The following is a 27,055-nucleotide window of genomic DNA, read 5'->3' on the forward strand; positions in this document are numbered from 1 at the left end:
AATGTTTTTGTTTTTACCAAACACATACATTTTTAGGAAAAATGCCTTTGCTGTCTAGCCTAATCTAAGTTATGATTATTTGAAAAGTTGAAAGCTGAAGTGGGGGATGGGTATGATGGAATCACAGAGCCAAACTACCGTATTCTGGAATAATTTTGTCATCACACAGTATTTAATCTTACATCACTTTTTTTTTGGTGGGGGAGATTTGGCTTAACAGAAAATATAATGAATCCTCATTATTTGCTGATTCTGAATTTGTGAAGTTGTCTACTTGTTAGTTTATTCGAAACCCCCAAATCAATACCTACAAAGCATTCTTGGTCACTTGTGAACGTGGCAGGGCGGCAAAGGTTGGAGTCGCCGGACATACACATCCCAGCAGAGGCCAGGCAAGGAGAAGCTTTGCCTTCCAGCTTCCCTTCTCCTGCCACTAACAAGTGTCCTTATCCTCGTCTAAATGTGTCACATTTTCACCTTTTTGTGCCTTTTATTGGCGATGCTGTTATTTAAGATGGCCCCCAGCGCAATGCTGAAATGCTGTCTGGTATCGCCAAGTGCAAGAAGGCTGTGATGTGTCTTACAGAGAAAACATGTGTGTTAAATAAGCTTCCTTCACGCCTAAGCCTAGCACTCTTGGCCAAGTTCACTGTTAAGAATCAATGATACACATTAAATAAGGCATCTTTGCAGAAACACACATAAACCAAGGTTATGTATTGATCAGTTGATGAAAGTCTTGCGACCACAGGCTCTCAACACGGGACTAATGTCCTATGTCTCCCAGAAGCAGCAGTCCAGTGTTTACTCATTTGGTGCTCACCGTGATGTTTAGAACAAAACTGTATTCGTGTGTTTGGATTCACACCGAGACCCACTTCTATCAAAGTTCTTGGTCATTGGAAGGACTCAATGCTCATTTTTGCTCTTGGTTCCCAGATATTACTGGCAGCCATGGGATGTAAAGACATGTAGACTACAGAGAATCCATATTCGTTCAACCACTCAACAAATAACATCTCAGGAGACAAGATGGTGCAGCTCCACCATCTTTGGAGCCTTGGGGAAAAGCCACTGGCTTTCAGGTAGGAAGTAACTGGTTAAACCACTCACTAATGCTGTTTTGTTTGCTCATGGAAAGCCATCCTGGATCTGAGTCTGCCAAACAGGAGACGGGAAGAAGTTTAACACTGCAGCATCTCCGATGCTCCCTGCTTTAGTGAGAAGCAAAATTAGCTTTCCACGCTGCCACTTTTCCTGCCACGTATAAGCAAAGCAAAGGCATTATCTCACCAACACAAACACTCCCCACAGAAGATGCGCTGGTGGAAACTGTCTGTCAGTCCCCTAGAACAAAGGGGATTCCATGGCATCTGTCTGTCCTCCCACACAGAGCCTCCTAGTTCCTTTTTGGTTTTGGTTTAGATAAAAAGCTAAGGTGGATCATATTCACAAAAACTGATTTTTTTAATCCAAATATGTTAAATAAAAAACAAAAACATAGGAAAAGAAAAGTTTCTGTAATGATGAAGAGTCAAAGCAAAACCACAAACGATAGACCTTACCAAATCAGGAACAAAGTACTGAAACCTTTGTTTATATGCACATTTTTTTTTAGCGTTGTTATTTTATTTATTTATTTTTGGCTGTGTTAGGTCTACGTTGCTACGTGCAGGCTTTCTCTAGTTACGGCAAGCAGGGGCTACTCTTCGTTGCATTGCACGGGCTTCTCGTTGCCGTGGCTTCTCTTGTTGCGGAGCACGGGCTCTAGGTGCGCGGGCTTCAGTAGTTGTGGCTCAGGGGCTTAGTTGCTCTGGGGCATGTGGGATCTTCCCAGACCAGGGCTTGAACCCGTGTCCCCTGCATTGGCAGGCGGATTCTTAACCAGTAAGTCACCAGGGAAGTCCATGAACATGTTATCAAAGTAAAGTTAAAACCTACTTTCTCTCCGTTAAAGGCATTCAAAGGATAAGATTCACAATGAAGCTAATTATCAGTGCTTTGTCTTGCCATTTAGGACATTCTGAAATGATGTCATCTATTTTTTTCTACCAGTAAATAACACAACTTTCTTCACTTTTGTGTTTTCCCTTTCCCTTTTGAAAAGAAGTAGTGTTCTTTTCCGATCTTTTCTAATCATGGCTCAAATGCCCATTCTATAAAATGGGATATGTAAGAAAATTAAGGCAGAGGGAAAAAAAGAGGAAAGTGATAAGGAAAAGTGCTCAGAAGCAAGAAGTGACAGACCACAGAGAAGTGGAAGATGTTCACCCAGAAGAAGGACTTGTCCTTGATCATCAAATAACAAATACAAACTGAGAAGGAAACCCAGAGACATGGTAAGCTTTTCAAAATAAATATATAAAATATTATCTTTGAAGATACGAAACTGTCACATGACTCCCTCTGCTTCTTCCTAAATGCAGCTCTGAGTCTGTAGTAAAGTGACAGCTTCATATGTCCTCACTGATTTCTTAAAACTCATCTTTTTTAAGCACAAAATGCAGAGGACAGGAGTATCTGCTTAGAATAGCTTTCCTGCTCGAGACAGGGTTCTATTTCACTGCCACATCTAATTTCCCGTGTCCTCCTAGAGGGACGAAGCAATTCGATTGTCTTGCACTTGGTACGAAGCAATTCAATGGTCACGCACTTGGAATAACGGCCATAAGCTAAGGAATTTATGGAGTCAGGGAATGTTCTCTTTTTCCATCAGTACAAATCAGGATTTCCCAAGGTGCTCCAGGGAATACTGGACTCGAGATGCTCTGCTAAAGCCAAACGGATGTGCACGCTCCAGCCAGGCACCTGCACCTGCCATGTGTCACCCGGGGAGATGCAGAAACACTCCCGGGCTCTGAAAGGCCTGGCAGTACAGAATGTGTTCTACTTTGCTTAAATCAGTGCTTCTTCCCGTTTGGTTGACCGGTGCCTTTTAACCTTCCTTGGAACACAGTTTGGAAAACACTCACCCACGCAGATCTTAAACATTGTCTCTGGGCAGCAAATGCCTGCCGAGCTGCTGCCACTCAGCGTGGCTTACGTGACCTTCTAATAAAATAAGTGGGCTGAAGGCCAGTCCAGCGAAGAAGGCGAGGCTGCCGTACAGGAGTCCAGGAGGGAGTGTGATGGGAAGGGGTGGGAAAGATCAAGTATCTCCTATTCCCTCACCCCCTCATCCACCCGGAAAGATGGCAGACAGGTAAAGGGTAAATCCTGGCTTAGCCTCCCCGAAGTGCTGGCCCCTTGATAAGCTCAGTGCACAGAGAATTGAGAGCACGGATCCACGCCGCCTCTCCTGTCAGGCCCTTCGGTGCTTCTAAGGGACTTGCTTTTACAGGAGGCTCTGGAGCAACCAGAAGGCCAGTATCTTCCCTGACTTTACCTTCCCATCCCTCTTGTCACTGCCCACAGCGTGGCATAACACCTTTACTGAGGGGCCTGGGGGAGGGATTTCAAGGCCACCTGTGCATTTTTTCCCTTTCAAAGCAACCATTTGTATTCAAGATCACTGCCCTCCTGGCCTCCGACAGGACTCAGAATCACTATCTCCAAAAGCAGGGAGAAAGGCAGTGAGTGTGGGGTTCCAGGGGCGTCTCTGGGTGCAGGTGGGGTTAAGAACCCAGAAGAATCCATCAGAGGCCTCGGAAACTTGCAGGTGGACAAGAGGAGAGAGGAGGGGAGAAGAAACAGAATCAAAGTGAAATATTTTTTTAATCGGCACAATAAAGTAAAAGGGTGCGTGTGAGAGGAAAATGCTATTCTTAAAATGGCAAAAGGCAGTGTCTAAATCAAAGGAAGCAGGTGTTACAGCCCAGGTGCCCTGGTGAAAGCAGGTGGCCCGCACTTATGCTGCCACCTAACAGAGGGGCAGGTTCTACGTCACAGCAGTTAGGACAAACACTAATTAAGTAATTAAATACATGGTAATCACCAGATACTTGACGATTTATGTGTTAATGAACAGTAATTAACCTGCAATTAGCTGTATTCCACGCAGATTACCGTTGTGATGTGTACTGGTAGAATATTATTTTCCCACAAATAGGAAAAGCTCCATAAAGTGGCAAGAACACTTTACTCTGCTAAGAAACATTTTGAAACTCTACACATGCTAATCTAGGTCATGTTAGCAGAAAGGTTATAAAAACAAAGAGATGCCCAAGAGAACCCACTATGTTTATCCAAAGTACACAGTGCAGTGGTGGTTGGTTGCACCGAAAACCTCCCCAAATCCAACAATTTACAAGACTCAGACTCTGACCAAGATGAGAATCAACTCAGTATCTTGCAGCCAAAGATGAGGGAGAAATGGGCATTCTTGACAAAAGCATGGGAGGATCAGGAACAGGACAGACAGAAGGAACCCAGCCCAGCACCCCCGTTCCTGGTCCCCCCCACCAGAGCACCTGCTCCCCAGGTGTAGGCAGAGTGCCCAGAGCACCACGATAGCAGTTCCAGGGCTAACATCCTAGAATGTTCTGGCGGGAAAGCCCTTGGCTCATCCCGTTTCATCCACTGTTTCACTGAAGGATTTGTTCCCAGAACCCTTTTTCATTGCATACCTTCTGCCATCGCACCGAACACACTTAAGGAGTGACTTAGCAGGAGAAAGCACTCAACTATTACCTGCTTCCCTTTTTTCTGTTTTCCACAAATCAGAATCTCCATAAACTACCACCATTTATTGAGAGGCCAGCACATCCAAAATGTGTTCTTCCATTCATCTTCACACCCTGCCCTGTCTTTATAGTTAGGCCCGTAATTAGGAAGGCTCAGTAAATTTAAGCTGCCCAAGCTTATAAGTAAACAGGGCTCATATTCAAATCCAGTTCTGTCTGATGCAAAGCATATGTTCTTTTACTACAGTATGATGCTGCTCATTTACAAGCAATATTGTAATATGAAATCTTTTAAGACTTAATTCATCAATCTTAATTCATTAGATCAAAACTACTTTACAAAGTGTGAAAAGCATCATATAAAGTACTATATGAATATAAAATATTTTAATATACTAGTATTTCAAGCATGTATTCACTCTACATTAATTTTTTAGATCTCTGTCACGTATCTTGCAGCCTAACTACTAATGGGACGTCTGGGGGAAGCAGAGTCCCTGTGCAGAGAGAGAGGGTCTCTCAACGGTTATCACCTCCTTTAAATGTCCATGTCCTATTATCTTGTCCTCAGCTTTTGGTCCCAGAAACAGCCTATCTGTATACTAAGAATGCATCATTTGGATACTGACTTTTACGAACTATGTTCATAAAAGAAAATGTCACAGGCGTGCACGTACACGTGATACCAGAAAAATAATTTTGTGTATTTTGCGATTAGAAATATAGTAGTCACCTAAAGCAGAAGCACATCCTCAGGCTAGTACAAAACTCCTGATGGAGAAATCTGTCTGGGAAATTGATTTAAAAGCAGATGGCTCCTGCATAAGTCAGGTTTTTATGAACATCAGGATATGACAGCCATTTCCTTAGTAAGGGTGTGCTTGCCCCACGGGTGCAGCGGGGAAGCCCCTATCCAGGGCAGTGCTTCCTGAACACGGACAACTGATTTTTCCAGCTTTTTTTCTGATCATCTCCAGTTCATCTGACATCTGGAGCCAAGGATGGAAATAGGATTGGTAGTATTTTCCTTCCTCTCCACCTGTTGATACACTGTATTTTTCCCATGCCAAGTGGGAACATCATTCAAGTCTTACATGGTGATTTTAAGGTTTATCTCAGCATTTGGGAAACTTCCTGCTGACACCTCTCTTGTATCGTCTACTGAGTGCCATTTATCTAATAGTTTATGTTACTATTAGGGTAATGACTTCACTATGTTTACTGTCCAGCAGATAAAGGGGAGAAAAGAGGGAAGTACAACCTTAACTATGCCTTTAAAACGTGAAAGGCTGAGGCTTGGTTAGACTCCTTGGGAATTAAATGAACAAATGCATTTTCAGTGGATCCAGATGCTTAACAAACTTTGACCAGCAGGTTCTTAAACATTTAGCAACACTGGTTTAAAGAATCTCTGCAAATCCACCTTTAAACCCAGAGTATGAAACTATCAATCACCCAGTGAACCAAAAAGCTATAATGAGAACTACATTCCAGTTGAATATGGTAAAGCAGGTACTGCTCAGCAATGTGACAGAGGTCACAGTGAGGAGCAGGAGAGTTTGGGGGTGAGGGTCAGAGGCTCACAATTGGGAAGGCAAAATATTTTATTCAAAAGAGCCCAAGGGGCTTCCCTGGTGGCACAGTGGTTGAGAGTCCGCCTGCCGATGCAGGGGACACGGGTTCGTGCCCCGGTCCGGGAGGATCCCACATGCCGCAGAGCGGCTGGACCCGTGAGCCATGGCCGCTGAGCCTGCGCGTCCGGAGCCTGTGCTCCGCAACGGGAGAGGCCGCAACAGTGAGAGGCCCGCGTACCGCCAAAAAAAAAAAAAAAAAAAAGAGCCCAAGAAAGGAAGAATTCACTGACAATGACAATGACAATGGTCTGATATACAGGATCACCTTATTTTCAATATACAGTTGACCCTTGAACAATATGGGCTTGAACTCTGTGGGTCTACTTATATGTGGATTTTTCAATAAACACACTGGAAAATGTTTGGAGATTTGCAACAATTTGAAAAAACTCACAAGCTGCATGGCCCAGATATATCGAAAAAAATTAAGAAAAAGGTATGTCATGAATGCATGAAATATATGTTGATACTAGTCTCATCTTACATAGGCATAAGGTGGGTGATGTTTAATACAAAATTAATAACATTTTATAGGTTTATAGGTTATAACAGTTTGTTTTCTTACTGTTTTGTAACTTTGCTTTAAAAGAATTTCATTACCTTACACCTCTCTCTCTAGTAACTGAAGAAACTATCAGCCTACCATCAACAGGTAGGTGTTTTTATTAATGTAACAATGTTTCCAATACTGTATTATGAATATGACATAATACTGTGTGTCATAAAAATCTGATAACAATTCATTCATTGGTATATAGGCTAGGCTACAAAGAAGCAACTATATGGATTGCATGAGGTGACCGTAAATCAATCACACTGCTGCTTCTTCGTTATTGATGCATGAATTGTTACAACTGTAAATAATATGAGTTTACTTTTCACATTATCTTTCATTATTGTTATCTAGTGTTAGTAATACATATAACATCTATGGTGTTTGTATCATATAAGACACTATTGATGTAGGTACTGACAGGTGATTCATCTTATAAACAGATGATGTAAACTTAATGTATCAATAAATACAGTACAGTACCATAAATGTATTTTCTCTTCCTTATGATTTTCTTAATAACATTTTCTCTTCTTTAGCTTATTTTACTGTAAGAATATAGTATATAATACACGTAACACACAGAATATGTGCTAATTGACTTTGCATGTTATCGGTGAGGTTTCTGGTCAACAGTGGGCTACCAGTGGTTAAGTCTGGGCGGAGTCAAAAGTTACACATGGATTTTCAACTGTGTGTGTTGGGGGGTCAGCATCCTTAAGCTTCACACTATTCAAGGGCCAACTGTAGTTTGATAATTCCTTTTAAAGGCCGATCTCCTGAGACTGTTGATAAATTAAATCATTCCTTTAGTTCTGACTGTCTGAGCCGGGTGTGTTCAAGGCTATTATGGGCTGAGTGCTGTGTCCCCTTCAAATTCATATGTTGAAGCCCCAACCCCCACGGTGATGGAATTGGGAGATGGAGCATCAGAGAGGTGATTATGCTTAGCCGAGGCAATGAGGATGGAGCCCCTGTAATGGGATTAGTGCCCTTATAAGAAGAGGAAGAGAGACCAGGGCTCTCTCTGCTGCACACATGGGGAGGTCATCTGAGCACACAACAAGAAGACCAGAAGATGGCCTCCATAAGCCAGGAAGGGGGCCCTTAACAAGAACAGAATCTGAGGGCCCCTTATTTTGGACTTTTCAGCCTCCAGAGCTGAGAAATAAAGGTTTGTTGTTTAAGCCACCCAGATTGTGTGCTTTTGTTCTTCTTTTTGTCACAGCAACTCAAGCTGACTAAGACAAAGGCAAAACAAAAATTTAAGATCTGGATTGTAGCCAGTGTCAAACCTAAATGAATGCACCAGGCTCTGGCAGCCGTAGGGCCCCATAAGGGCTCACTCCTAGAGGTTTTGGGTGTGCATTGCTAAGGGGAAAGAGAAGAAGATCAGGGCAAAGGTGAGCAGAACAGACCTTCTGATCTTGTCTAGATGCCTGGAGACCAAGGAAGAGTCCAGTGCAGGTTCCAGAGGGGAACTAGCTAGGCCTTCTCTACTGTGGGAAGGTCCCCTCCAAAAGAAGTTTCTAAAAACACTCAGCCTCTTAGCCTAGTCCATCATACACAGCCTTATGAAGCCTGCCTTAGCCAAACCCACTTCCCTTGCTTCCATTTTAATCCTACAAAAGAAGAAACTTTGTCCCAAAGGCCATATTTTTGAATTATACCCTGATTGGTTATCAATATATTTATAAAAAAGAAGGATATTCAGTAAGTAGGACATTTTCTCTCTGCAAGAAAAACTACTTTTTAACTCTTTTTTTTGTTTTATACATAAAAACAGCACATGTACACTGGGGAAAATTTAGAATATGACAGATGACAGAAAGAAAAAATTCAAGTCACTAGCTGGGGAGATACTATTTAATATATTTATTTCACCATATAGTTTAATTATATATAACTAATATATATTAATATTATATGTATTTATATATAATTAATTCATTAATATATATTGATACACAATAATACATATTAATATTATTAATACATATTAATGTATAATTAATACATATTAGTACATATATTTAATTTAAAATTGAATTTAACATACTGCTTTAGGATTTTATACCAGTTTTACCCACTTAAGAAAATAAGCTGAGATACATCATGAAATGATCTTTCATAACGTTATTCTTAACGGTTGCAAAATGAATTTTTGTATTGAGGTAGCAAAGATGAACTCATCCTCTATTGTAAGAAACATAATACTGCTCCTGGTGTTTCATTATTATAAATACACTGCCGTGAATATCCTTGTAGCTAACTGTTTGCTACCATTATTCATTATATCCTTAGGATGAACTCCTAACAGCAGATTGCTAAAATTAGACTTATTTAAATATTTAACACTTTTAAAATGTATTGCCCAAGTGCACTCTAAAAGGATTTTAACAATTTACATGTGTGCTAACAGAGCTTTTACTACCCGTTCATTTCCATTCAAGAGACGTTTAAATACCAGAAATTGTTGCAGGTACGAGGGCACAAAGATAAAACAAGCACAGTGGAGAAAGTACAGCCTCTTCAATAAGTGGTGCTGGGAAAACTGGACAGGTACATGTAAAAGTATGAGATTAGAACACTCCCTAACACCATACACAAAAATAAGCTCAAAATGGATTAAAGACCTAAATGTAAGGCCAGAAACTATCAAACTCTTAGAGGAAAACATAGGTAGAACACTCTATGACATAAATCACAGCAAGATCCTTTTGGACCCACCTCCCAGAGAAATGGAAATAAAAACAAAAATAAACAAATGGGACCTAATGAAACTTCAAAGCTTTTGCACAGCAAAGGAAACCATAAACAAGACCAAAAGACAACCCTCAGAATGGGAGAAAATATTTGCAAATGAAGCAACTGACAAAGGATTAATCTCCAAAATTTACAAGCAGCTCATGCAGCTCAATAACAAAAAAACAAATAACCTAATCCGAACATGGGCAGAAGACCTAAACAGACATTTCTCCAAAGAAGATATACAGACTGCCAACAAACACATGAAAGGATGCTCAACATCATTAATCATTAGAGAAATGCAAATCAAAACTACAATGAGATATCATCTCACACCAGTCAGAATGGCCATCATCAAAAAGTATACAAACAATAAATGCTGGAGATGGTGTGGAGAAAAGGGAACACTTGCACTGCTGGTGGGAATGTGAATTGGTACAGCCACTATGGAGAACCGTATGGAGGTTCCTTAAAAAACTACAAATAGAACTACCATATGACGCAGCAATCCCATTACTGGGCATATACCCTGAGAAAACCATAATTCACAAAGAGTCATGTACTAAAATGTTCATTGCAGCTCTATTTACAATAGCCAGGAGATGGAAACAACCTAAGTGTCCATCATCGGATGAATGGATAAAGAAGATGTGGCACATATATACAATGGAATATTACTCCGCCATAAAAAGAAATGAAATTGAGTTATTTGTAGTGAGGTGGGTGGACCTAGAGTCTGTCATACAGAGTGAAGTAAGTCAGAAAGAGAAAGACAAATACCGTATGCTAACACATATATATGGAATCTAAGAAAAAAAAAATGTCATGGAGAACCTAGGGGTATGACAGGAATAAAGACAGACCTACTAGAGAATGGACTTGAGGATATGGGGAGGGGAAGGGTAAGCTGTGACGAACTGAGAGAGTGGCATGGACATACATACACTACCAAACGTAAAATAGATAGCTAGTGGGAAGCTGCCGCATAGCACAGGGAGATCAACTCGGTGCTTTGTGACCACCCAGAGGGGTGGGATAGGGAGGGTGGGAGGGAGATGCAAGAGGGAGGAGATATGGGGATATATGTATATGTATAGCTGATTTACTTTGTTATAAAGCAGAAACTAACATATCATTGTAAAGCAATTATACTCCAATAAAGATGTAAAAACAAACAAACAAACAAAAAACAAGCACAGAATTTACAGCCCATTTATTACTATGATCAAACCTAGTGATAGAGGAACTGGGATTGATAAATCTTCCCTAATAAACACCAAGCCTGCAGAGTGGGTTCCTGGGTGCTGATCATGCCGCTCAGATGACAAGCAGCCCTTGAGAAGATTCAGTCTTTCCTCCCTGGGTCTAGCCAAGCACCTCAATTAACCATGAGAGATGATCTTGGATACATGTTCCCATTGGCTTCCGAGTGAGCCAAAGGAATTAAGAAAGAGAAAAGCAAAATACTGCAATTCTCTTAATGCACCCTCTTAGCTTGAAATTAATTGAGTCCTTAATGTGAAGTTATTTTCAAAGAGGCTGTGGACAAAAGGAGAAAGCACACAGAACGCCACCGTCACTAATTTCCCACCTTTGACGCCAAGTTGGCATGCTCTTGGGGCACAGGCCCTCTCCGAGAGGACGGAGAGACCAGCGGGACCTCCTTGGTACCACTTTCTAACTGCTTCTGGCATGCATCCTTCATTTCCTTTAAGTGCCCACTCCAGGTGGGCAATGTGGTCCCAACAGAACATCCCACAGAGCAGCTCCTCCATGACAAGGACTCGGTCTACATGCCATTTTCTTCCCATTGCTGATGGGGTGGGAGCAGGACCCTGCATCTCACCAGCTGACCTTCACTAGGGCTCACTTCCTAACGACCCGTGATTCCTGAGATCCACTCATGGAAGAAGAGGCTTTTTCTTCTACCATCAAGCGCTCTGTCTCCCTGGGTCAGATGTGGCTACTTAACACAGAAAGTAAAACATCCTTGAAGACAGCATTTCCTGCCCTGCTGCAGGTGGCTGCTTTTATTTTCTTAAATAGATATATAAGTAAACAAGTTGGAATGGTGCATTTTACTCATTTCTCAAAGTAGTGTAAAAACAAAGCCTTAATACACTCCCTATCCACGAGCATAAGCTTTCCTCACCTTGGTCTAAAAATACCAACACTTCTAATACATTCTCTGATTAGACTAATATAAAACTGATTTATATTTTCAGAAGTTAGAGGATGCATCAAAACAGGAAATGAAAAATAAAGGGCATACCTGATAAAAGTTAGGCCAGAAAGTACTGATGGCCAGCTCTGCCCTGTTCCATGTACGGTTTGGGTCTCCAGATATATTCCAAATAGGGTTCCCCAAAGGCCCGTTATTGACCTTCACGTAGACATTGAGTAACCCGGGAGCAGAATTACTCTTGCTGGATACAAAGTAGTGAAAATCAATGCAGTGGGTGTCATTTTCTTTGAGCTGAGGTAAGAGGAGGTGGGCTCTCTGTCCCTCAGATCTCCCAGACGTGTTCACCAACATGAAGGAGCCTGCGAAAAGAAAATCAAAGGACGGTCACAACCGGAAACACTACTTCCTGCTCATACCTGAAAAGTCACCATCATTTCCATGGGTCGACACTGCAGTTCCACATATCTGACCTTGGCTTTGAAAGTTCCACCTCTTTCACACCGTTTCATCCCCAAAGTGCTCTCAAGGTCAGTAGGGATGGCAAATTCCCTTGATGTCACTGCAATTAGTTTCCTAAATAATAGGTATATGCATGGTTTGCAGATCTGCACTGGTTGATCTGGTGGTCACTAGCCACATGGAGTTTTTTTTTTTTAATTAATTAAAGTTCTATAATATTGAATCATATTTTAGATTCCACATATAAGTGATAACACATGGTATTTGTCTTTGTCTTTCTGACTTACTTCACTTAGTATGATAATCTCTAGGTCCATCCATGTAGCTTCAAATGCCATTATTTTGTTCTTTTTTATAGCTGAGTAATATTCCATTGTGTGAGTGTGTGTGTATATATATAAAATATATTATTATATATACATCACATCTTCTTTATTCATCTGTCAATGGACATTTAGGTTGTTTCCATGTCTTGGCTATTGTGAATAGTGCTACTATGAACATAGGGGTGCATGTATTTTTTGAATTATAGTTTTGTCTGGATATATGCCCAGGAGTGGAATTGCTGGAGCATATGGAGGAGGGTTGGACTGGGAACTTGGGGTTGGTAGATGAAAATTATTACATATGGAATGGATAACAACAAGGTCCTACTATATAGCACAGGGAACTATATTCAAAATCCTGGGATAAACCATCATGGAAAAGAATATGAAAAAGAATATACATATGGATAACTGAGCCGCTTTGCTGTATAGCAGATATTAACACAACACTGTAAATCAACTAGACTTCAATAAAAAAAAAAGATGAATTAAAAAAAAAATTCAGCACCTGGATAAAAAAAAAAAGTTCTGTAATATTGAAAGTGTAGGTCCTCAGCCCCAGGAACCACATTTCAGGGGCTCAATAGCCACATGGGGCCAGTTGCTACCATACTGGGCTGCACAGATATTGAACTTTTCCATCATCTCTAAACAACACTGTTCTACAATGGTACCACCACTGAGTAGTCACAGATACTCTGAGATTCTCATATAATCTAGAGAAAGGGAACAGATTGCTCTGGTTTGTGGAATCTTAGAAAAGTGGCCTGATGATGCTCCTTGTCATCAATATAACATGATTTTCTTGCAGCTCAGTACCCATTCCCCCACTACTGTCACAACTGGCTTCTCCCTGACTAGGGGTGTTCTCATAATGGGGGGATGGTGGAGTTTACTGATCAATGGCTGTGCCCATGGGGGACAGTCGTTCACAGAAGTCTCTGTGAGCTCCTTGTTTTCAACTTTTCACCCAGGGCACTAACCCATCCATGAGTGCTGAAGAGTTTCCAGATGGATTCAAGCTTCCCAGATACCCTGACCTTGGGAAAGGTCACTTGGACCTTCCCCATGCCTAAGGTCACCAGAAATAGCAACTAAAATAAATATATGAATTTTATATATCACATAAAGAAAGGTAAATCAAAATGTTCTAAGATGAACGGGAAAACAGGTCATCACAAGCCTTCTTTAGCAGAGAGGAAAAAATGTATGGAAATTCTGAGGGGGAAGTACAACTAAATTTTGAAAATAAAGATTAAAAAAAATACTACTCAGGGTGGTTGGACTCATGGTTTCTACAGCATGAAGAGACTATTACCCTCAGTTGAGTATTCCTTTAAAAACGTCCCTCATTGTGAACCATAATTTTCAAGGAGGTGTGTGTATGCACGTTTGCAGGTATATATATTTTAGTAAACACCCACACATATCTATAAAGATACATACACAATCTTAGAAAAAGTGTGGAAATTTTCTCTCATCTACAAGCTGCGATTTCCTAAACAGCAAAATGAGAAGACTACTTTTCCCAGGGAATTATCAGGAGGACTAAATAAAAACCAGGAATGTAGATATATCCTTTATAAGTTAATACACTATTGTTAAAGGATCAATATTACAAAATGTTTGCTTCTGGCTATTACCTCTCAGGGCCCCTTCATGAGATGAGCTAGTGTTAATGCCATGTGAGAAAAATAGGAACTGAGTCAGAGAGAAATGAGGACGCATCTTATCCAGGCTTTAGGATAAGTCAGTGGTGAAATCAGAACTTGGAGCCTCTGGGTTTCCAGCCCATTACTCATCCTGCTACCCTCCAATAACTCCACATTTCTTCATGCACCATTTGAGCACATATGGAGAAAACAAACCCTTTCATGACAGTGAAGGAAAATTATGAGAGCTATCTGAAAATACAGCAATTTTTCAAGAGATGAATGCTACGCACCTGGAAATATGAAAGTCAAGCCACAAGGGAAGGGTTATTGTGGAACATATATTTCAGTAATAAGGAAGAACTGCAAATGTAATTTAAGAAAGAGTTGGGGACAGAGAGAGGGATTTTGTGACAAGAGAATATCACTGCAGTGATTTGGGTTAGCTATGCTCTACAAAATGTGAAAAAAAAAAGCTCTCCAAAATACACAGGGTCAGCACTTCCCTGGTGGCGCAGTGGTTGAGAATCTGCCTGCCAATGCAGGGGACATGGGTTCGAGCCCTGGTCTGGGAAGATCCCACATGCCGCGGAGCAACTAGGCCCGTGAGCCACAATTACTGAGCCTGCGCGTCCAGAGCCTGTGCTCCGCAACAAGAGAGGCCGCGATAGTGAGAGGCCCAAGCACCGCGATGAAGAGTGGCCCCCGCTCGCCGCAACTAGAGAAAGCCCTCATGCAGAAACGAAGACCCAACACAGCCAAAAATAATAAATAAATAAATAAATTTAAAAAAATACACAGGGTCGACCAACCCCATCACAAATTCAAAGAGGGCAGTTGGTGTTTATAACATGAGTTAAAAATTGTACTTTGTCGCTCTTAGTAAAATATAAGCGTATTTATTCCAAATTCAATCATTTGGGGCTCTGGCATATGCAACATAGTTGCAATGTAGAATATTCTCTGATGGGGCTAAGGCATGAGTCGGCCTTGAAGCCAACACTGAATCACCAAAAGCTTTAGTATTGTCACTCTGCCGAGAATATTACTTCTTGGAGTGTTTGCATCACTTAAACTTGGGCGACCAGAGATGGTAAATATGGCAATATGCATAGGAGAGCAAAAGTAGGCTTCCTGCATCCTGGAAAGTCTAGTTTGGATGACTGGATGAAGAGTCTCTTTTCACACGTTGGTATAAACCAGGTAACATCCTACCATAGTTGTTTGGGAAATCACTGGGTTTCCCTAAAATACTATTTTCCCCAACTACACCGCCTATCCTTCAATATTTACTCATTAAGCTTCATTCTAGGACAAAATACTAATTTTTATCTTGAGGTCAAGGTGAAACTCAGGTATTTTAAGTTTCAAACACTCAAATGATCCTGATTTTTATACTTTCTCCTTTTTTTCCCCCTTTTGAACCAGAATACAGTCTATCCTGTTACAAGGCATGTTGCTGCAATGCAGATTAGCTAACAGGATTAGCAAATAGGGGAGTGACATCCATATAACACTAGAGTCCCTTTGGACCATGTGCAATTTTTTGCAAGACATTAATGTTGTATAGCAATCAAGGCAAATTTTCTCTCCAATAAAGGGCTATGTGATGGCCTTTCGACAAAGGTGAAACTCCTGCAGAAGGGCCTTCGCTTAGGGTCAAAAGTGGCAAGAAGTTTAGTGGCTCTACAGAGCCATTCCTCTTCCCGCTCTGTGAGGCTGTCTGGGAAACTGCAAGACCAGATGAAGAAGCTGTGACACTTCTGCTCCCCTCCTGAGTTTAGAGAGGAAAGCACACTGACTGATGGAGACGATGAACCCGGATCATATATTTCAGTTGGCAGAGAGTGGTCTCTACCAGAAGGGAATGACTGACTCCAAGGTCCCCTCTGGTGAGAAGGAGGATGTGGAAGCCCTCAGGCACAGGGCGAAGGATGGACCCACAGGGATTCTAAGTGCCAGGCGGAAGTTAATGAGGCCAGGGTTTTTATTAGGGCTGTGACTGTTTCATTGGTTCTCTGGCTACAAAGCTGTGTAGAATTTGAATAGTCAGCTCCATTTTTCTTACAAGATCTAGCATTTTCGGTGCATGGTTTTGTGCAATAGTCGAAGGGTTTCCGAGGACAGGTGTGTGGCGCTGGTCAAAACACCTGCTCTACCTGAACCGTCTTCCTACCTCACTGGTTCTGCCCTCTGGAAGCAGCTCCATCTAGACTGTCCCCTCGGTCACAGGCAAAGGTCCCGCTTCTAAACAGTCCAGAAACCAATGAGCAGCTCGTCAACACACAGTATTCTTTTTACTGAGGTACAGCTGCTGTACAATATTATATAAGTTACAGGTGTACAATAGAGTGATTCACAACTTCTAAAGGTTATACTCCATTTATAGTTATTGTAAAATATTGGCTCTATTCCCTGTGTTGTACAATATATCCTTGTAGCTTATTTTATACCTTATAGTTTATATCTCTTAATTCCGTCCCCTCCTTTCACTTCCCCCTTTCCCCCTCCCCCCGGTAATCACCAGTTTATTTTCTGTATCTGTGAGTCTTGCTTCTTTTTTGTTACTTTCACTAGTCTGTTGTATTTCTTAGATTCCACATATAAGTGACATCAACAGTATTTGTCTTTCTCTAATGCACACTATATTTTAGAGAAAAAGTCTCTCTTTACTGAGCACCTGTTCCCTGGGGTATAGTCCCCTGAGAAGTGTCGCTCAGCTGGTATTTCTGTGTAGCTTCACAATGAACGATTAATGCATATACAGGCATTTAGGACAGTGTTTGCCATATAGCACAGGCTCAAAAATTATTGGTGATTATCATTACAATTACTATGTTTCTTCATACCTCCTAATGCTTGCTTCTCTAAATTACCTGTAATTCTTCAGCTTTTAGCTCTATATATTTATTTCTGCCTGCCTGTCCACAACCCTCCTGGTCCTATCCTTTTTCACCTAAAATGGTAACGTTTAAGTTCCCTTTCTTTATGGGAGAGGAACATTAGTACTGAAGTTTTACAAAACCTTCAACTCGATCCATCTTGCCCCTATATTTAAGCTTTGGGAAGGAGATCTTTACTTCTGTGTGTGGTCACGAGGACTTATCACATGGTTTGAAGTATAGAAGATGATATTTCAGCCGGCACTCGTACTTCCTGGCAGTGCTGCACTATTGTTCTATGCTGACTGTACAGAAGAAAGTGTGAACATTTATGTTTAGCATCGTCTAGCAACTTGGAATCCTGGGGTAAATTCCCAGTTGTGCCTAAAGGGATAGCAGGTGAGATGCCTTTTAATTGTTTGAATTTATCACCTACCTACTATGGAAGGAAAGTCAACATCATAGCTGATGTTTAAAGAATTAAAAGCATTTCTATTCAATTCTAGACTATTACGTCTGCTTTGTTAAATGTCCCTATATGGCTGAATGTTTAATTCTCACCTTCTAGTTCAATGTTTATACTGTGAGGAAATGCATTTCCAAAGAGTAATTGGGTCCCCCTTTTTGATACATCCTTACCTCAGTTTTTTTCCCTACAAAAAATACTCCAACTGGGCAAATAAATAAAAGAAATCAGAATTCAAATTAACATTGAAATTCTGCTTCTGTTCAGATAACAAACACCCTTAAGTCACCTAGTACAGAAGTGGAGAGAATATAACATTGCAGGTAAATGGAAAGATCTCCACGGAATGGAGCTGGCTTCAAAAGGGGCCGTCTCTCCAGGCAGACTTGGAAGGTCTTTAAGAATCATTATTTTGGTTTCTCTGAAAAGGAGAACTCTGTTGTGAGAACATGTGATGTTCGTATTCTTGAATCTTTGGGTGAATTTAATTGAGCTTAATCATATCCATTGGCAAATGCATTTGATGAGGCCACCTCCCATCACTGCTGGTGATCGTGGCAAGAACGACATATAATTAGCTACTCCTTCTATCCCATCATTAAAATCTGCATTGGTGTTAGAGCCTCCGGATTTTTAAAGGCTGAGGAAACTGCAAGAATTCTCCTCCAGCATTTGAGAAACTTTGTGTACACAACAAATGTAGCAGGAAGAGGGAATTGTGTGTGTTATTCAATACCTTTGCTGACAGAGAAGCAGCATTTTATGAAGTTTAAAGCCATTACAACTTTCACTATTTAAGCCTCTTAGTTTCAGTAAAAGCACACAGATCATTGGTTCTTCTCTTCCTTTGGCTGTTTTGTCTCCATTTTCCCCTCTACCGCCATGCCTTCAAATCGGTGGACTTACAATCCAAAAGCTACATAAATAGCTTACAAGTTCCATCTTTGCTAGCATATATCCAGAATCTGGGTTACAGGGCCATTCATTCTCCCCCTGACCCGTTAGATACGCGGGTTGTAACAATTCAGTTATCTAGAGCAGTGCCTCTGAAACCACTGATGATGAAGGACCAGTTTTGTAATTTTCTGCTGCAGCTCAGATCGAGTTTATGTCAAATACAATGAACATGGATTTCTAGAAAAAAGGAAATAAAAAGACATGCAAAATGCAAGCCCAAATTTGTTAGCTTAAATAAACATAAAATTACTCTGTTAAATTCCTATAAAAATTTCTAAAGACTTGCCCTCAATTTCTATAGTGGTCCTGGACCAGGAACAATGTGGGGACCAGCTCTGACCTGCAGAGCCCACTGAGTGGCATGCACTTAAAGTGACAACGGCTTAGCACCCTGGGTGCCCAAGAGGCATGTTTTCTAGGCAGTGGAAGAAGAAGACGGAGACAGAAAAACTGAAAGAAAGGGATGGGAAAAAATTCTCTGGTTTCTTAAGCCAGAGATAACGGTCATCAAGTCAAGCCCTTTGGCTATGAAGGAAAGTGATACAAGAAAATGAAAAGGAAGAGTGGGATGCAAGTGGACACACAGAGAAGAGACGGACTCAACTATGGTGAATGGAACTGAAAAAGAACCGGTTTCAAGGCAAGGAGAAAAGAAGAGAGCTGGTGGGCCAGGCACACAGAGTCACCATATACCTGGGCTGTTCTTAAGGAATAGAGAATGCAGGGAAGTAAGATGTGCAGTTAGTGCTCAGCCCAATTCATTAAATTCTCCCAATAGTAAAGACTGGAAGAAACGCAAAGAAGTCCTCAACTCACCAAAGTGGCCCACTGACACCATCTGATAGAGCTGGGGCGACTTTGAATTTTTTACATTCAAGCTCCGGAGGCAACGCCCCAAAAGCAATATTTCTCGAACATTTTCACCATAACTCACTGTATCAAACAGATAGCATGCTGCAAGGCAGCATACATGTGTGAAGCTGTGCGTGCACACAAACACACACATATTCGGACAAAACTCTCATGAAAAAAATGCATCACTATGTTTCTTACCATGTGTGTCTGTGCATTATACTCATATTTCCTATTCTACCCTATTTCATCTCGCAACATAAATAAGTCAATGAACATTGGATATGACCCACAACTGATTTCATAGCCCAAGACTGCTTTAAGGCCGTACTTTAAGGCCCCCCAGTACCCCCAAATCAAGAAGATCTAACCTGTGCTCTGCCTCCTCAGTGAGAAAGCTTTTTCTTTTGAATTTGTAATTTTAAATTTGATCTTATCCCTCAAATATCAAAATACGAAAATACTGTATCCCTTCTCCTGCTCCCTCAGCCAGTATAACAATGGTTCTAAAGACAATGTCTTTTCTGATGAGAAACCTTGTGAAATAGGGAAGATGAAGACTGTGGAGAAATAAATGAACTCGGGAACAAAGCTCCAAGAGAACAAAACCTCTGCGGGGAGGTGCCACCAGCACTTTAAAAGCACTTATTAGCACCCATTTCAGCCTGATGAAACCTCCTTCTCCACGGCCATACTCCTGTTCTACAGACCAGGCGTCAAGCATCCTTCCTTTTTCAAAGGGCCTTTTCTGCGCCCCTTTCGAAAATGTCACCCTAGCACAAATGTGAAATACGTTATTTTGCAACCACTAGAGAAGAAAACTTTTAATAAAAAAATTCTCCCTTCATCCAGATGTCCACTGTCCCTTTCTATTTTTCCCCTCTCTCTTCTTGCCTTCCTTGTGGATTCTCAATAATTACTGAGCTAGAAGAACATCTGTTAGTTGCAATGATTTTTGCCATGTTCCTAAAACTCTGGTGAAAATACAGTAAGATGGCAAAGAAGCAACACCATCCCACAGGGAAGCTCAAGCTATACTCTCCAACTGCACGATCTCTTCCCTCCTGAAGAGTCCAGTAAGTGCTCTCAGCAGGAGGGAAACTGGGGACTCATATGGCCCAGCCTTCTTGCATGTCATACTGGCTAGTAAAAGGCACTCTGTTCTCCCCAAGGGAATTCCTCATCAATCTAGGTACTATAAAATTAATAATAAGCATAGTTCAACTATTTACAATAGCCCGGACATGGAAGCAACCTATATGTCCATTGACAGATGAATGGATAAAGAAGATGTGGTATATATCAATATATATAATGGAATATTACTCAACCATAAAAAAGAATGGAATAATGCCATTTGCAGCAATAGGGATGGACACAGAGATGATCATACCAAGTGAAGTAAATCAGAGAAAGACAAATATCACATGATATCACTTATATGTGGAATCTAAAAAAAAGTGATACAAATGAACTTATTTACAAAACAGAAATAGACCCACAGACATAGAAAACAAACTTATGGTTACCAAAGGGGAAAGGGGGGAGAGGGATAAATTAGGATTAACAGATACACACTCCTTTATATAAAATAGATAATCAATAAGGACCTACTGTATAGCATGGGGAACTACATTCAACACCTTGTAATAACCTACAATAGAAAAGAATCTGAAAAAGAATACATATATATATATATATATATGTATAACTGAATCACTTTGCCGTATACCTGAGACATTATAAATCAACTATACGTCAATAAAAAAATAATTTAAAAAAATAATAAGCACAGCTCACACCTAAAATGTGTATAAAACACTTGCTTCAGGACATTTAAATTAAATGCCTCAAAGATAATGCAATTGTTAATTTAGTGATTCATAGCATAACTGAATGGGTATTTTTATTCTTTATTACTCATAGAAATACTGAGGTGACCAAAAGATATTAATTTGCCTTAACTAGTCATTTTTAGCCATGGCAGGACTCATCTGATACATTATGTACTGAGCATTTTGAGAACTACAAACAACAAAACTTGGACCCATTCTTCCAGCAAGAACCTCACAGCTAGGCTGTCTATCATATTAGAAATATTTTGAATTGAGCACAGAAACAAAAAAAATTTACAGATTAACAAATCAGAACTATTAAGGTCACCAATATTTACATAACTGCAGCCTGAAGCGGCTGTAAAATCTGTGGGTTTACAACCTAGAACCATCAACCAGAAACTCTTAAAAAAAAAAAGAGTTTTGAGACACAGTTATCATATGAGAGACAAAGCAGGGAGGAAGAGGTTTCTGGAAAACAGAAGAAACCCTGGGGGTTCCATTGAGAGAAGTAATGTCTCTCCTTCCATAAGAAAAGTGATGCTTTAAGGAGAACTCACTTGTATTCTAGTGTGTCATCTAGATAAACTGCTTTAATGACTTAGCTGGAAAATACTAGGTGTGTGCTTTATAATTTATAGGTAAAGAACAAACACAGAGTAAAGCAAACACGTTTTAACTATCTGACGACGCTAATGACCGTATCTCAGCAAATGAGCCCCAGGTATGAGGATGGGGAAGTGACAGGTAGCCTGGTTAGAATGTTCTCAAGAGGCTGCTTAATTTCCCATGTAAGTCAGGCTTTTTATCAATTGACGGCTTTAGAAAAGAGTTCATTTTTGTTCTAAGTCTCAAATGACACAAGCCATCACAATATAAGCTTCTGCTTATTTTTTCCCTAAATTACTGTTAATTTAGAGATTTTTTTTTTTTTTGCATGTGTGTCTGGTGATAGTCTGTCTACCAGCTAAACTATGTCTTGTTTCTAGAAGACATTACAAACAAACAAACAAAAATAAAACAAACAAACAAAAAAGATTTTAAAAAGGCATTACACAGTAAGCTTCTATATGAAATGTAAACCAAACTGAAATATTTTAAAAGTGCATCATATTTCACATTTTCAGCTTAAGGAGTCACCCTTTGCCATAAAAAAAATCATTCTCCACGAAACTCCAAGGGTTCTGTTAACCTCCCCAGTTGGGAGCTCCCCATATTCCTGAAGAGGAAGCAAAAGATTTTGCATGAGATGTTTCATTAGCCTGGCTGGGGTCAGAAGGCAGAGCCCAGCAGGGATTCGTGGGATCAGAGGGCAGAAAGGAGGAATTATCAAAATTTAACAAGGTTAGTCAGTCAAGGAAATTAATTTGGTCTCCGCATTACACTGACAATACAATCTCAAATTTATGAGTGATCAGAACAGTCTGGAATTTAAGGAATCTGTTGGATAATTAATCAGAAAAAGCATTAAGACACCAATAAATAATTAGCAAGCGATATGAAGAGGCAATTCATATTAGCAGAAATACAATTAGAGAAGAGATGCCTGGGAAAATATTCATTCTCACCACGAAATCAAGACATTTAAGTTAGAGCAAATGTCAGGTATGATTTTAAACATGAGTAAATTTCTTAAATACATAAAAATTTCAAACCCAAACATTTGTGAGGTTCTGGTGAAGCTCCTGCACGTGATCAGGAAGGAAGCACAGTGATTTTGACAGCATTCCTATTGTAAAGACATAGAGTCGTGCTCTTTGCCTTTCTAGAGCAGGCTGGGGAGAATCCTGAGTAGACTCATCTAGAAATAAGAAGACTGCCTACTTTGAAAGAGGTTCTGAGGGTTACGTGGACCAGGACACCTGGTGCGGGATAGGACACAGGGCGCCTTGACCTTGGTGGAAAGGGCTGGGGCTCTGCAACCAGACAGCCTGGATTTGGATCCTAATTCGGCCACTCATTGGATGTCACTGAGAGAGTTAGCTAACGTCACTCTGCCTCAGTCTCCTAAACTAGGAAGTGGGGATAAAATTGTGCCCATTTCAAAGAGGGTGTTCAGTGAACTAAATGAGATGATTCACTTAGAACGCTTCTTAGAGGAGTGCCTGGTACAGAGTAGCCATGTGCCAAAGTCTGGCCTTGGCCCCCGGTTTTGATCCAAATGTATCTGGTTTTAGCTTAGGGAGATGGAATAGCTGAATGCCTACTTCAAGGTAATTTCTGGCCCTCCTGTGGTCATGAGTGTCAATGATCATGTGATTATATAGACTACATCATCCTTGACTATTCAGCTTAACAAGGTCAGAAATATTAACCAGGTATGCCGTTCAGATTTCTTTCCAAGATCCAACCATTAATTTTCAGATATGCATAATCATTCTAGATGTAACTCGGAATGAAAAATCTGAGTTGAAATTTTACCAAATCCATTGAGTTATAAATGTACATTTTTTACTGCAAGGGAAAAAATGATAATTAATGGTGATTGTGAAAGCTATTAGTTGTGTTTACAAAATGAAGTATTAAGAATTTTCAGATAAATAGGTAAATATATTGACTATTAATATGAGTAATAATAGCTAACATATTACATAAATATATAAATATATATATGTATATAAAATATACCAGGCATTCTTCTAAATGCTTTACTTATATTAACTCTTTTAACTCTTACAGAAGACGAGAAACTGGGGTGTAGAGAGGTTAAGTAACTTGTCCAAGGTCATTCAGCTAGTAAGTGGTAGACATGAGATATGACCCCCAGGCAAACTGTCTCAGAGTCTGTGCTTTTCAGCAGGATACCAAGCTGCCTCTCAGTATGAAGCATGTGGCACATTAGTTAGATCGCTTTAGGAAGAACATTATACCCTCTTAAGTCTAGATACTATATATACATATAATAGGTGTCTATAAAGAAATAAAGGCTAATTATGATACATAAACCTGAGGCTACCAGAGAAGACTTGTTCACTACCAGGTGAAAAGGTCCAGGCCACCTGCTGGAAGACAGGGACCCTGGGAAGCAGAGCTGAGCTGTCCCAGCCAGGCCCCAGCTGACCCTGACCTACAGCTGACCACTGATGCATGGGGGAGCCCAGCCAAGACAGCCCCGCACGACCCAGATCACAGAGCCACTCAGCTGAGTCTGGCCCAAACTGCTGACCCACAGAATTGACAGCTACGGGTACTGCTTGAAGACATCAACTTTGGGGACACTGTGTTACATAGCAAAATTTAGCCATTTTTGGTTGAATCTGGATTTTGAACATTTTCATAATTAGAGTTTCATATAATAAAAACAATTTTTAAGCTAACAATATCTAAATGGGCTGAATTTTGGATCATGTTACATCATTGAAAATGCATTACAGAAAATGAATGTCTTTCTGAGAACATGTTGGACGTGGGATTCAAAAAAGGATAATAAATTTGAAAATCTAATTTAATCTAAACTAATTTTTAAAAAATCACTTAAGAATGAGTTTATATCAATATGATGTTTGTGAATCACACATACATGCACATAGTATACATACACACATTCACATACACAAGGAGAGAAAGAGAGAACAGATTTTGCAAACAAAATTAATGAAAAAAAAGTAAAGATATAAAGCTCATTCAGATTTTCGACAAGAATGGTGCATGTTACCAAAAATGTTCTGTTTATACCCATGGTATCCTTGGATATAACATAACATGTTGAATAATTTACCCACTGTTAGATATTTCAATTATCATTCAGGAAAAATTTCAGAAAGAAGCTTTTGGTTTTCTCTCTCAGTATTTCCAACCAGTAGGAACTGTAGTTTAATTAAAATAGTTCAATCTAGTACATCTTGAGTTAGTGTATTAGTTAGGTGATCTAGAAACAAATTCAGACATATTATTCTATCATTGTATCTCTGAGCTTGGTTGGGTGGAAAATTACTTTTATAGGAGTTCCACTATTTAGCTTTTAGTTGTTTTTGTCCTTCAGAATACAGTATAAATTTTTACATTTCTGTTAAGACCTAAGGTTTTCAAACAGCTCTCTCTCTCATCTTTCACAGAGTTTTAAAGAGGCGGGTTTTATTTTTCCTGTTTTTAGCATATTTTATTTTCCCTTTTAAGTCAATTGAATATAGCTTAAATTCTAATCATTTTAAATTATTCATTTTTATTAAGCTCTTTTCAAAATGTACTCACTTGATGATGAATTGCTCTGCTTATAGGAGAGACAACTGTGTACTTGGGAAAATCCCAGGGAAAAATCTGTATATTAGCAAATTAATAGATAACCACATTTTAAATATCCCTGCAGACTTTTTTCTTTTACATAGAGACCTAGTTCTTACTTTCCCTGTGCTTTAACTTCTTCCTTTACTTTTTTGAAATAATAAAAGTAACACATACCATTATATAAAAAGTCAAAAAATAAAGGATTTCAAAGGGAAAATTAACCACTTCTCACTCAGATATCCACAAACCTATCCCACTAAAGTCATAGTGTATTTCCTTCAAAATCCTTCTTTATATAGGTACAAACATATATGATTTTTTTTAGCCTTTTCCTCTGTTTTTCAAAGAATAATAACACTTTCCTCTTGAGTTTGTTTTGTCCCTTAACCAGTAATATAACATGGATAACTCCATGTTATAACTCTTGAGGTCAATACAGACATACAGACCCAGCTCAACCTTTTCAACCTGCTGCTGCTACCATGTATATTCCAATAAAATCCATGTGAACACACTGTTTTTCCATAGAATAGAGCCCTATGAGTCAGGGCGCTGAAAGGCATATACATTTCTAAGTCTCCAGTGTTTTGATTTATGGGGTATAAATACTAAGCAACGCTCCAGACATGAAAATAGTCCTTTTTTATTTATTAATGATAATCGCCAGTGGTTTACATAGAGTGGTCCTGTCACAGGGTCAACATGAGCAGGCTGGCTAATGTGAAAGTGGGGTTGAGCCCACAGGAAGCTGCCTCTTGGCCTTCTCTGTTCCAAACACAGACAATCACCATGGCTTCCTCTGTTTATTATTATTGCCATTGCTATTGGTGGTATTACTGAATATTTACTGAGTACTTGCTATATGCCCCTCACTCTGCTAAGCACTTTATATCCATTCTTTTACTTGATCCCCTCAATAACAGATGGGTGGAGGGAGTACTAGTATCATTTTATATTCAGAAGGGTTAAAAATCTTCCCCAAGGTCACACAGGAAACCAGGATTTTCACCCAGTTAGTCTGATTCTAGGGCTTATGTTTTAGCCCAACAGATAATCGAAATTTCATAGCATGTCACAGAGTGAGATAGCAAAATATTTGTGGCATATTTTCTTTGGAGAAAATTAAAATTAGGGGAACAAAAAATGCACTAGAAGGTATTAGGGTCATCTTCAGCTTTGAATTATAACTCTTAAAAAATAAAATTAGTCGATTCTCAAATCACATGAGCCATTCTCTTATTTAAAAGCAAAATTAAAACCCACCATGTTTCAGATGAAAGTACGGAGCCAAAATTGGTTTTATTATTTTTTCTTAAGTAAACAAGAGTTAGTGACCAAATGCAAAATAAAGAGATGTGAATAAAATCTATTTCTTTAAAAAAGACCAAGGTTCACTGGAAAATACGAATTTTAAATAAGACATTTAATATCGTACAAACAATTAGATCAGCCCCTGCATCTCTTCAGAAGCCCAGAGGATATTGTTTGTTCTGGGTGCTTCCTAATGTAATAAAATGATATAATAACAACCATGTGGCTTTACTTAAAAATATGATTTAAGGTCATATTATTCAAAGCAGATGTCCAATTTCCTTAGCTTACACAAGCCTAGAGAAGACAAATACTATCTGTTAAGTGCTAAAAGAGTCTGGGGGTCAGA

General features: G+C 39.8%; 1 protein-coding gene across 5 annotated transcripts in view; it reads right to left on the bottom strand.

Moving 5' to 3' along the window:
* Positions 1–27,055, bottom strand: part of PTPRM (protein tyrosine phosphatase receptor type M) — a gene marked incomplete at its 5' end in the record, with an annotated part of 766,253 nt that overhangs the window by 475,143 nt on the left and 264,055 nt on the right. For all 5 annotated transcript variants that reach the window (XM_079718129.1, XM_079718128.1, XM_079718127.1 and 2 more), the window contains one exon: positions 11,830–12,101. In XM_079718129.1, coding sequence (XP_079574255.1) covers positions 11,830–12,101 — 272 coding nt within the window. The remainder of the gene's footprint in view (positions 1–11,829; positions 12,102–27,055) is intronic.

This window comes from Hyperoodon ampullatus, assembly GCF_949752795.1.
Source record: "Hyperoodon ampullatus genome assembly, chromosome: 13".
In the NCBI taxonomy this organism is placed as follows: Eukaryota; Metazoa; Chordata; class Mammalia; order Artiodactyla; family Ziphiidae; genus Hyperoodon; species Hyperoodon ampullatus.